At 38.6% G+C, this 13,415-nt stretch overlaps 1 protein-coding gene across 1 annotated transcript; it reads right to left on the minus strand.

Moving 5' to 3' along the window:
- Window positions 1-519: 519 nt before the first annotated feature.
- GPR6 (G protein-coupled receptor 6) lies at window positions 520-2,355 on the minus strand. Its single transcript, XM_072410424.1, has 2 exons — window positions 2,202-2,355; window positions 520-1,914 (listed from the first exon to the last, which is right to left on the minus strand). Exon 2 carries the CDS (start codon window positions 1,892-1,894, stop codon window positions 911-913), a length of 984 nt encoding a protein of 327 aa, XP_072266525.1. The 5' UTR covers window positions 1,895-1,914; window positions 2,202-2,355; the 3' UTR covers window positions 520-910.
- Between the last annotated feature and the right edge of the window lie 11,060 nt (window positions 2,356-13,415).

Consider the following 13,415-nt stretch of genomic DNA (forward strand, 5'->3'; position numbering starts at 1 on the left):
TGTCTTTAAGGCTAAGATACCTTCTTGATGACTATTGTGGAGAAAACCATCTAGGACAGTATTTCTTAACCAGGGTTCCTCCTGAGGTTGCTAGGGGTTCCTTGAGCAATTAGCAATTTGTGTATCTCAGGTCAGTCAGTAAGGGGGACATTCTTCCCACTGCCCAGCAATGTTAGAGGCATTCTTCCTACTGACCACCATGTACTGTGAATTGTGGATATAGTAATTATAGCAGGGGTTTCCTGAAGATTTTAGGGGTCCCCCTGTGTAAAAAGGTGGAGAAACACTGCTCTAGGAGGTAGTTTTTCTCACTTTGTAGAAATATAATTTCCCATATTGTGTCTACAGGAAAGAAAGTGCATTTTGCACTGGACACATACTGCAAAATAAGCAGGTTGTTTACCATTTCCAACTTTGGTCAATGTGAAATACATTGGCAATATAATGTTCATTGAAATATTCCCCAAATACATCAACTCATGCAAGTTCTTTTGAATAAAAACCCCAAAAAACAAGAGCTACATTTCAACGACTTTTATTTCGTTGAGTACAAAAAGTTGTCAGCATTTGTGGCAAAATATTTTATCACATAAATGAGTACACACACACATACACATTCAGACATTCTATCTCCATTGCATTCATTCCTAAAAACCCAACACTGTTTTGGCAGTACAGCAGCTGAAATAAAGTGCGATATCAAAGCGACCATAGAAGTTGTGCAGAAGACATCCACATGGTTCCAACTCTGCAGACTCAAACACATGGACCATTCCTGAATATAAAGTGCTAATGTCTCAATGTCTCTTCTCAACAAATACACAACACAAACCTAGAAGTCCATAGCAGGCACTATTAATTCACTAGATTGTCACTTGTGCAGTGCTATCATCAGTGGAAATGTCACTTGTTAGACATCACTGGGCGATCTAGATCGAAAGGACACTTTGGATTGAAAGCAGCCACAGAAGAGTACCCACATGGATCTTTGTATTTCGTGGTTTCTATAGGCGTAGATGATAGGGTTGATCATAGAGTTATAAGTGGCAGGTAGGAGGGTGGCATATGTATACACTGAGGGATAGTCTTGGTCTCCCACCACACAGTAAATAGCAAAAGGTAACCAACTGGCCCCAAATGTCCCAAGAATGATGGCTAGGGTGGAGACTCCCTTTTTGGTGGCTACATAGTGGGATGCTGCCAAAAAATGTTGCTGCAGGGCTATCTGATGAGCATGCCTACAAACTATCTTGCAGATCTTTATGTAGAGATGCAACATTAAAATAAATATGAAAAAGAAGGAGGTGGACAACAGAGTCACATTACTTTTGGTCAGGGGTCTGACAATGCTGCAAGAGGAGATGTCATCTAGGCAGTTCCATCCCAGCACTGGAAGGAGTCCTAAACATACTGACACCCCCCAGGTGACCACAAGCATGAGATGTATCCAGAGGATGGTCTTCTCTGAAGAGTAAGTCAGTGCATTGTACAGGGACAGGTACCGATCAACTGTGATAGCCAGCAAGCTGCTGACAGAGGCAGTGAAAGAAGCCACCAGGAAGCCTACTGTGATAAGGCTGATAGTCTCTGACTGGATCACATACTGAAACACAAAATTAAGGATCAAGCCAAAGCCAGCTAAGAGATCTGCAGTAGCTAGGCTTCCAATGAGAACAAACATTGGGGTTCTCAAGGTTGGGGTGTAGAAGATGATGGCCACCACTATAGCATTCTCACAGGCAATGATGGTCCCAGAGATGCACAACATAATATCCCATGGGTTGATGGTAAAGATGGAGAAGAAAGCAGACAACTCCAGGGAAGCGTTGACATCGCTATTCTGGATCCAGGGTAGAGAGAAGCTGGTGTCGTTTTCATTAAGGCTTTCATTCATCTCTTCAGTGTACAAGGTGCCTGAAATGAACAAGAACAGATGAGAATAATTCTGCTACCATGCGCACAGAAAGACTTCTGCCATCTGGCTCTGTCCATGGTGCTGAAACTTCACCTTCAGCAGATGACAACTCAAAGGTCAGCCTGGACCTTACCAACTAATAATGTTCTTCCCATCAATTACCAAGCACATTAAGGTTACACATTTCATTGCTCCCAAACAATGTCCCTACATATAGGTATTCACTGATGGCAAGACAGTACAACTATTCTGAAAGTATATCCCCAAATTTAGTGGTTGCTCTTACCTTTAGCAAGGCTTAGCAGGACATCTCCTATGTGCGCAGTACAGAAGATGGCTGGAGCACATGAATGTGATCAGGGAAGAGGTAGCACTGGCTCTGTTCTCTGACCTGCAAGGACTGGAGATGTGGCAGGTGTGCAGAGGACAATACTGTACAAGCTGACTGTATGCTGGGGAGAAGAGTGGGCTGGATCTAGGAGGAGGAGAAATGTTGGGGCTGGCTGCCAGGGCTGGAGAAAACGTGTTTCTGCCGCTCACATGGGTATTAGAAACTGAGGATGGTGCTGGTGCAGCACTGCATGGGACCAGCAGATGACAAACCTTTGACGTCCATAGAAAGCTATCGGGGAAGAGTTGAGACTTACTGATGCAGCATTCAACCTTCTCTGGCGTCTTCCAGCAAGAGAAGATTATAATATCATTTGAACCTGCATCACACATCAAACTGTCATTGTAAAAATATACTGTAAGTTATATCACTAGACAGCACTTGCTTTCCTAAGAATTCGCAAACATCTGTATAATGTGCTGTGACTGTAATTCACAGCTCTGATGGTATAATGCTGCAAACAAGGTGATATTAAATGTCAATGTGAGCAACTGCTTCTTACTGGAATGTAAGTTGGATGACTTTAATAATATATAAACCTATCAGCACAACTAAGACACAGAACCAATGTATTGAATTGTTCTGCTCAGCTGCTTCCCAGTGTCATTATTCACAATTATATTATATCTATGGTTCTATCTATTATCTATCTATCTATCTATCTATCTTGGAAAATGTCAATTTATGCACTTGGGGTGGTGTACTAGAAGAAGACTCTCCATGCTACATAGAATGAAAATATCTCTTAACAATGAGCATAGCAGCACTGCAAGCAAGTAGGTGTAAAAGAAACAAAACCCTAAGTTAAAGCAGTAATAAGTAAAAAATATAACAGGTTGCTGACTTTCTTGATTTGCTTACATATATTTTTGTGTATTTGTGTCTCAGTAATGTGCCTTGTTCTCCACACTGTGGAAGCATTGACCACTGCATAAGTGTAAAGCTGGGTACACACTTGCAATTTTTGTCGCTGGAAAGGATCTTTCACTATCCTTTCCAAGGACAAGGGACTGCACGATGCATGAACGGTGCTGTACATACAGCACCGTTCATGCTCTATGGAGAGGGAAGGGGGAGAGCGACGGAGCGGCACTCCCCCTTCCCTTGCATTAGGATCGGTCGTCATCCATCGTCCGTGGATCCGGCAGGTTGGTTGTTCGAACGATGGACGACACCAACTGTACACACGGCAGATTTTCGCCCGATATTTGGTCGATGCCGATTATCGGGCGATAAAAATCTGCCGTGTGTACGTAGCTTAACTCCTGTACTGCAGAGTCAGAGCTAGAGCTTTACAGATGGTAAAACATATTCAGCCTGCTGATTAAAGATATCTAGCTCTGATTCATCAGGGGACTTGCCAGACCTCTGCAGAGAGAAATCTGCTTCTGCAGACACATAGATTATATGAAGAAAGGAGTGGCACAGAGATAATCTCAGTATTATTATTAGAATCAAACTTTTCTTTTATTGCCCACTCACATGCTGGAGAAGGGGGGATAAGACTTATAATACTGAACTGGAGCAAGAGAAAAATCTGATCTCCTCACCTGTTAAACAAGATTCTGCAAGGTTGGGAAACTTTGAATATCTCAAAAATGGATAGAGAAAAATACAAGTCATTAGGCAGGTTGAAAAGTCACCTTTGTATTTCATGTGCATTAAATTGCCTGCAATCGAGACTTAACATTAATGTGTTCATGTTTACAGCTAAATAAAAAATGCCTACCTGCAAATTTGCAGTCCGTAACTGTTGTTGAGAAATATTTTCCGAATGAATTATAGTAAAGTATATACATTGCAAAGATTGTGCAGACTTCCTTGCTGATATGTACTTGCTTGACTTTTGAAATCGGTCATATCACCATGTTTATTTAGATTGTAGGTACAAGGATGGCTAAAAGCGTGTTTTAGATTCTCTTTCTTCTTCTTTAGAATATGTAAAATACTTAAGTGTGCATGATCTGGAAGCGGGGAGAAATTGAGTATTTTTTTTAAATATTTAATTCTAACATGGTTTTGCAAGGATCTGACCAGCACATAAGCATGGCCACTGATGTTGAAGTGTTCTTCTATAGCTTACTCTTTTTGTGAAGAGTTTTACCCCTCAGGCTTGTCACCAGACTTTATGTAGCAAGTTACTGTGTCTGATAAAGTAAGCATTCCTTAACTAAGTAGCAAATGTAAAGTGGATACAAATAGCCTGCCATTCACCAGGCACATTCAATAGCTGAGGCTTCAAGCATAACTGAAAAGGGCCATCATAGGCAAGTCAGACATTGTAAACTGGTAGTAAGTGTGAAGTGTGTGTTTGTCTACAATATTGGTGATCAATCAATATTTTTAATGGAACATTATATTCCTTCTTTAACTAGGCTAGCATTTCTCAACCTTTTTAACATGGGGGACCAAGTTTGAAGAATACCTCTTACATTGCTGCCCAGTGGGAAAATGTTACCCTTGTAGACAGTCAAAAATATAATTGGTGTCACTTCCGATCTGAGATGGACCTTTTATTCCTGTGGTTTATTTCTGCTTTAAAGGGGAACTTTATGTTTAAACTTTAATCCATGCAATGAGACAAACCTCAGCTTACCGACTTTCTTAAAGAATTACTGGTCCCCCCTCTGGTAGGCCATGAGATTCACACACTAGTCTGCATCTGAAGTCTCTCTAAAAACATACCCAAGGCATGTTTAGTAGTATAGGGGGAAGAAGGTGGTCTGCATCAAATGTTTAGTCTAAATATGCAGTTATCTTTTTCCACTGGAGTAATTGTGTTTGATCATTTAAATGCATATTATTATTATGATTATTATTATTAATATTATTAATAATAATAATAATAATAATAATAATAATAAACTTTAATATTGTAGGGTCAACATATTATGTAGCGCTGTACATTAAATAGGGGATGCAAATGACAGACATATACAAACAGTGACACAGGAGGAGGTGACAACCCAGCTCAAAAGAGCTTGCAATCTAAAAGATGAGGGAAATAGCATACAAGAGGGGAGGGGATATGGAATGGTGGCAATGTAGTGATGGGTTAAAAGGCAGATGAAAACAGTCATGGGCAATTTTAAATCTGTAAAAAGTAGGAGCAAGCCTAAAAGGACAAGGAAGAAAATTACATAGAGTGTATGTGTGTGTGTGTGTGTGTCATTGGTGGATCATTGGTGGAGTGGCTAGGAGTGTATTTGTGTTTCAGTTCAGAAATTTAGGTGGGACAGGAGCTGGAGAGTGATTTAAAAGTAAAATACAATAGCTAAAATTTGATTGTGAGGTGAAAAGGAATCAAGTGTAGAGTTTTGTTAAGAGAGCCGAGGATTTGAGGGATGGAAAAACCAACTTCACTAAAAAAGTTGAAAAGTATGGATGGTTTACAGGTGGAATAAGTGGATTGGGTTGGAGTGCTAAAGTTGGAGCTGGGATATCACTGATTTGGATGACTTTACCGTTAAAGTAGGTAGCTATGTCTTGGGTGGAGAAGGTAGTCATAGAGGGAGCAGTTGTGGATTCAGGAGGAAGTCATCTGTTACAAAAAGGCAGCATCAGATGCTCGTAAAGATATTATTGTACATGCTTAATTTTTCATGACAATAGTAAATGTAGTGTTGTAGCTTGGCTTTTTAAGGAAGTCACAACCGAGGCCAGATTTCTTCCACTTATTATTTGTTTAGTGAGATTTTGTGCTATGGTTGGAGAATGGGGAAGGTGGTGGTGCGATGTTTTTCAGAACCTACAATCCATTTTGGTTATATTGAGTGGCAGCTTGGTCTTTTAGAAAGAGTGGGAGTTAGTGAAGTAAGGTGGTTGGGGAAGAAGTTGTGTTTGAGGTTACAGATATCTCTCTGCCATTGACCTGGTCTTAGAGGCAACAAGGAAATGCAAGATGTGGAGAGGTAGAAGATAAGAAGGTTGTTTTCAAAAGGAAAAATGGAGAGTTGTCAAGGTAGGAGAAGTTAAAGTGTTTGGAAAAGACAAAAACCAGTGTGTGTCTGGCAATAAGCGTGGAGTTCTCTATGCTCTATGTTAACCCAAAGTAGCAAATAATTGAGAACAGTTTGGAGTTTTTGAGAATAGGTAAAATCAGAGGGTGAAAGCCAAGTTTCAGTGAGAGCCAGGAGGCTCAGAGATTTGGATAGGAGACATTTGTGGGGAGAAGTTGTCGTGTTGCACGCAGATCTGTCTTTTTATAAACAAAACAAAGGAGAAAAGAGGTACAAATTTGTAAGTTGTGGGAATATGAATAAGGTTAGACGTAGTGTGTATCTATCTTGGTGAAAAGATGGGAAAGGGAAAGGCCGTGGGGAACCTGAGTTGGGAAAGATGTCACCAGAGAGATGCAGTGGTGAGAGAAGTTAGAGTAGGTGGATATAGGAACAGGCACACAGATGGGCGAGGAAAGGAGGCATCAGAACCAACAATGTGAGAACAAGGAAAATAATACATTGTAACAGTTTTGGTAAAACACTGGAGCACAGTAGGCAATGATATGGAAAAATGATAGATTGACTTTACATGGAGTTGGAGGAGCAGTGGGAAAATAAACATCCATGTGAACAGCAATTGTAAGAAGTATATTAGCTAGGTATAGTGAGTTCCAGGTGCAGAAGTGTAAATTCAGTAGGATTGCATGAGTAGTGAAAAAGCCAGTTCAGGATTGTGAGAGCAGAAGTTTGGGAGGCAGTCCCTGTGGTTTCTGAATGCTGACTAAATTCCATTGGCTTGTTGTAGAATGTTTAGTAGCTGTTGCAAATATATTTAAACTTCTTGTTTATTTCCCTGTATTCAATTTTCTAAATTGCTAATTGTTTAGGCCAGCTGAAGCACATTTATTATATAAAGAAGCTGTAAATAGGTCAGTTCTAATTGCAACAAAAGGCAACATCAAAGAACAAAATGTTGACCTTATCAATCTACTCAAAAGTAATGGAAACCCTAAAATACTGCCCACTGAAACAAAAGCCCAATGATTTAAAGGGAAGCCTTCCATTAGAACTAATCAGCATGCAATGGATAGGACGGGAGCTAATAACGCAGCGTGTGGATTGAATTAACGCTTAGTTCCCTAACTGACTTTATTCTTTCTATAGACAGTTTTTCAGTTTCTTTCTCTTCTATAGCCCAGCATTACACTATGACTGCTCTGAGCGCGCCTCCCTCCCTTTTCAGTAGGGAAGCTGATTTATTCAAAACTCAATTGATTTGCCTTTATTAGTTTGATGGACTAAGTACAAAGGTCATGCAGTGCATTTTCTTGTACAAAAAAATGAATTTGCAAATTTGTGCATAAATCCATGAGGATCACAAACCCAAGGTAGAAGTAAACCTCAACCTCATCCCTTCCCAGGGCTCTGTATTTGGAACAGAAAATAGCCTTTAGTTGTTTACTGATTCATAATACAAATGTGTCTTGAATCATTTTTTCATCCTCTTTCCAGTTTTTGCAGCCCGCTTGGGTACACTCCCCCTCTTGATCTTTACCTGCACTCATACCTGTCCCTTCCTCTACCCTATATCCCTCACTCCTCCTCTTTCTGAGCACTAAAGCTTGTCAAATGGCTTTCTGCCTTTAATGTAAACATCCAACAGGTGTTTCTAGGCTTTTAAAAACAGACTCTATAGCAGCCTTTCTCAAACTTTTTACCCCTGATGAACTTTTAAAATAATTTTCAGGTTCCATGGAACCCGTGCCAAAACCAGATTGTTGGATTTCAGTGGAAAACAGCCACCTAAATTGTTGGCCAGTGGAAAGAATGCCCCTTTTATAATTTTGGATGGAGTACTACTTTTACAGACAACTAAAAACATTATAATTGAGTCACTGAACTGACTCTGCTAAGTTGTGTTGGCTACCTACTCCCATCATCAAACAGGAGGCCAATCCACCACGGTTTGATGAACCTGAGCAACCTTTGGAGAAACCTTGGGGTGCCACAGATCCATGGTTTGAGAATGGCTGCTCTAGAGTGTTTGATTGTTGAGTGAGTGAAGCAGCAAGAGATATCGGGAATGGTTTGTTTTACATTTCTTAGATTGATTGTACATGTAAATATACAAATGCCATGAGTCTACGGCACTACAAGCTCTACAAGCCATTCTTGGTAACAACTATCACGTTATTGTAAACCTGCTGAGCACAGTGGCAGCCATGTTTTTCTTCTTCCAATTGCTGTAAACAGATTTGGTAATATGTGTAATGGAACTGTTTTTGCCATCTTAAATGGGTGCATATGTGTTACTGATTGTTACATAATGATGTTTGTACTGCTAAATCAAATGTACCATGTTTGCATGTTAATCTCTAAGGAAACAATCATATTCTGTTTCTAGTTTGTTATCATTTAACGTGAAATTTTGCACGAAGAACCATTTTATTTCCTGTTACGGTAGGTAGTGTACGTAAGCATGAATTAGCTTAAGTATAAATACAAACAGTAGTAAAACTGCTCTGTGTTTATGTATGATGCCCATAATAAAAAATGCCATTCAAACTCTATGTTTCCTTGGTAGCAGACAGACTTTGAACCAAGCAAATTGTTTGATAATTAAAATGTAATGCACCCTCAGCTAATAAACTCTGAGCATTATAAAGAGATTACATTTAACGGGAAAGGTATAAATCAGAACATTCTGTCCAACCTCGTCTGTCTCATTCCTATTCAAATCCAGCAGCTTTCAAACAGTTCCATCAGTAAAGTCAGTAATTTGTCAAAATCTATCTATTTATTTTTTTGTTTACATTTCTAAATCATTTTCATAGCCATTTTGTTATGGAGCTTGTCAAGTACAGCCACAGACAATTATACTGTATATGCAATTATTGTCTCTTAATATAAGCTTAAAATTTGAATGTTGGATAGGCACCTCAGTTAAATAACCTCTGAATGTAAACTTGCTATAAAGTGTCATCTATAGACATAATGATAGTGCCCATCTTGCAGAAGAGATTATTTTAGGTAGGTAGGAGTTATGATCACATCCCAATACTTTTATTTGGTGACTTTGGGAATGAAGCTTTCCCTAAAATGATACTATGTGGCCACCTGGTGGTATTTTATGGTAGTGCTGTATAATAATAGAATTTGGTTATAAAAGAACTTGCTTGTTCCTGCACATTCTTCCTTGTTTCTTTCATCAAAACAGAATGGCAGTGATAAACCACTATGCTTTATATGCATTATGAAACAATACTTATAAAGGATTACAAGTGACACAATACAATCTATTAAGCCAAACTGTAGTGCCCAAATCTTTATTTAGAACTTGTCTACTTGCACCTGGGTTGCAATGTGCCCAGCATTCACCATGTCATTACAACACCAAAAAATACCCATGAACAGTATAGAAGGTCAGACCCTGTCCTAATTTTCAACTTGATCATCTGTGAATATTTACTCCATATGCAAGATGAATAATCCTCATTGTAGGCACTCTGCTCTATCCCTCCTTCCTTCCACTCATTCAATGGACTAGTGAACAAAGATTGTCTCAAAAGCATATGGAATACAATGTTTTCCCCTCTACATACTTTTACAGCTGCTTTGAAAGATATTGGCTACTTTGCAAAATATTAATAATAATAATATTATTATTATTATTAATAATAATAATAATATTAATAATAATAATAATAAATGGGCGCTCATTTGCCAACTGTTCTGTAATTTTAACCCTTTTTAGGTCAAGCGATGAGTTGGCAATGAAAACACTGACATGCGCAATAAAAACATATCGCTAAGTCTGAAAAGTCCTCAGATGCCAGACCAAAGTAATATGCAGATAGTGCCTAGTTTCTGTGGATGCACTGCTTCCTATGCCAGTAATCAAATCAAGCAAATATAAAACAAAATCCTAATGCAGCCACTACAAACAACATAATAATTTATCCGTTTAATAATTTTTATTGATTGTTAATTTATTTTTGTATAGAAGGATAGGGTTTACCATGGTGCTTTAAATTATAATTGTAGTTATTAAAGTAGTAAATGAAGTAGGACCGCTCTTGACTTTGCTTTACTAATGCAGGTGAGGATTTATTTCTTGTTTTTCTTGGTAAAAAAAAGTATATATTTTGATAGGTTATGGTCTGTTAAATCCCCATGAACCTGTTGGAGGCTGATTTGCCCCAGCGCCTTCGAGGTGCAGGACTGGAAATATGTAACCTTTGCTCTCCCTATAGTTTTACTGAAGTAGTGTTCTTACATAAGTAATAAGGCAGGATGGTAGTTTCCACCAACTGGTTGTCAGTCGCAGATGTACTAAAACAAAATCACATCTCCAATCACAAATCTAGCTCACATTTTAGCTAAACCTAAACAATTGCTGATTTTGAAGAAATTAAATTTCTACATGGCAAATAATTAACTCGTAGGTGTGGTAGAGTAAAAGAAAACCAACAGACCCAACAGTCATGACATGCATGCTGCTGATTGTGTGTATCATTGATTGAAAGTTTAATTCAAAATATTTGCAGTGGATTCCAATTAGTGAGTTATTTATTTAGTTCTGTGAAAAAACTGTTTTGAGTAAAATGAGTTGTTGCACACATTGATCAGAAGAACAGCGTACTTTGTTTAAAAAGATAAAAGACCCTAAAAGACATAGTTAGTCCAGAGGAAGCCACAAAAAAACCCTGGTACAACTTGCTTCAATAGGGGAAAAAAAATTCCTTCCTGATTCCATGAGGCAACAGGATATTCCCTGGATCAACAGTCACTGTTATTTTTGCTTTAATACTCAGTTATTTTCTGTCTTCTAGAAAAACATCCAGCTTTTCTGAAAGCAATCTATAGTAATTGCTGAAACTACTTCCTGAGAGAGCCTATTCCACATTTTCACAGACCTTACAGTGAAGAATCCCTTCCTTATCCGGAGATTAAACTTCTTTTCCTCCAGATGGAAAGAGTGCCCTCCTGTTCTTTGTAATAATCTCAAAGTGAATAATTGTGAAGAGAGTTCTCTATATGGACCAATTTTATATTTATACAGGGTGATCATATGCCCCCTTAAACGTCTCTTCTTAAGAGAGAAAAGATTCAATTCAGCTAATCTCTCCTCATAGCTGAGCTCCTCCATTCTTTTTAATTTAGTTTCCCTGCTCTGCACTCTCTCAAATTCCACAATGTCTTTTTTGTGAACTGGTGACCAAAACTGGACTGCATATTGCAGATGTGGTCTGACCAATGTTGTGTACAGGGGCAGAATTATTCTTAAGTACTTAAGAAAGTACTTTACTAGCTTTAGATATTGCAGCTTGGCATTGCATGCTGATATTAAGTCTATGATCTACCAGAACCCCCAGATCCTTTTCTATTTCTGACTCCTCCAAATGTATCCCCCCCTAGACAGTATGAAGCATGCATGTTGTTAGCTCCCAAGTGCATAATTTTACATTTATCTATATTAAATATAATTTGCCACTTGGCAGCCCAATCAAACAGTACATCCAGGTCTGCTTATAGATCATAGACATTGTGTACGGACTTAATTACATTACATAGTTTGGTGTCATCTGCAAACACAGAAATGGTACTTTTAATCCCAAACTCTATATCATTTAAAATGACGTTAAACAGTAAAGGTCCCAACACTGAACCCTGGGGTACACCACTAATAACCTTAGACCATCCAAATTATGAATAATTAATTACAACTCTCTGGATGCGATCTTTAAGCCAGTTCTCTATACATTTACAGATTGACTTTTCGAAACCTATTGACCCTGACTTGCATATTAACCGTCTGTCGGGTACAGTGTCAAATGCTTTAGCAAACTTCAAGTACACTATATCAACTGCTATTCCACTGTCTACCTGTATTTTTACTTCCTCATAAAAAGAGAGTAAATTTGTTTGACAATTTCTGTCTTTCTTGAAGCCATGCTATCACTCATAATAATATTTTCTATCAGAAACTCCTCATGCTCTCTAGGACCTTTCAAACTATGGGCGGTAAACTAACCGGTCTGTAGTTACCTGGTAATGACTTTGCTCCCTTTTTGGAGATAGGAACCACATTGGCCTTTCGCTAATCTATCGGTACCATGCCAGTGACTAAAGAGTCTCTAAAAAAAATAAAAATAATGGCCTTGAAATACCTCAGCTCAGCTTTTTGAGGACACATGGATGTAATCGATAGGATCCTGGTGCTTTGTCAACCTTAATTTTGTCCAACTGTTTCTCATTCATATCAATTTTGAGCCATTGGGAACCCCTTAAGGCAGTGACATTGCTATTATGAATTTGGACTTGAGCTCTGCCATTTTCCTTTGTGTACACAGAGCTAAAAACAAGTGTTTAGTAACTCCGCCTACCCCATTACCAACCCAGAGACATCCTTTAAGGGGCCTACATGCTCAGATCTGATCTTTTTGCCCTACTTTCCTTTGCAATTTGTTGAAAGCAAGATTGTTCCTTTTGGGATTAGTGACGGCAGTTTGTCCGACGAACCCCAAACATTGAATTCAAGCCACAGTACACCTTGCAGTCAGTGAAGCATGGTGACGCAAACATCAGGATATGTGGGGATGATTCTTATACTATGGTGTTGGGCCTATTTATTGCATACCAGGAATCATGGATCAGTTTAAAAACATCAAAATACTTGGAGGTTTTATTGTCTTGTGCTGAAAAGAAATTCCCTTGAAATGGGTGTATCAACAAGATAACGACCCAAACACACCAGTAAAAGAACAACGTCTTGGTTCCAGGCGAAAATGATTGATGTTATAGAGTGGCCAGCCTAACTTGTTGGGTGGCATAAACAATGCTGTGTCTGAGGCAAAACCAAGAAATGCAGAATTGTGGAATGTAGTAAAATCATCCTGGGTTGGAATACCCGTTCACAAGTAGCAGAAGTTGTCCATGCAACACAGATGTGCAGCAGTTCCCAGAAACAATGGTTATACAACTAAATATTAGTTCAGTGATTAAAAAGCAAAATCTTAAAATTTTCTTCAGTTCATACAGTGAATGTTTTCACAGTTTGTAATGAAAAATGCAGACACTATTTTTGAACAGCCTAATATGCCATTTCTGTAAAGAAATTTGATACAATTTTTTTTCATGTTTTGATTTGGAATAGAATGTGCAGTGT

The sequence above is a fragment of the Pyxicephalus adspersus genome, chromosome 4 (genome assembly GCF_032062135.1).
Source record: "Pyxicephalus adspersus chromosome 4, UCB_Pads_2.0, whole genome shotgun sequence".
In the NCBI taxonomy this organism is placed as follows: Eukaryota; Metazoa; Chordata; class Amphibia; order Anura; family Pyxicephalidae; genus Pyxicephalus; species Pyxicephalus adspersus.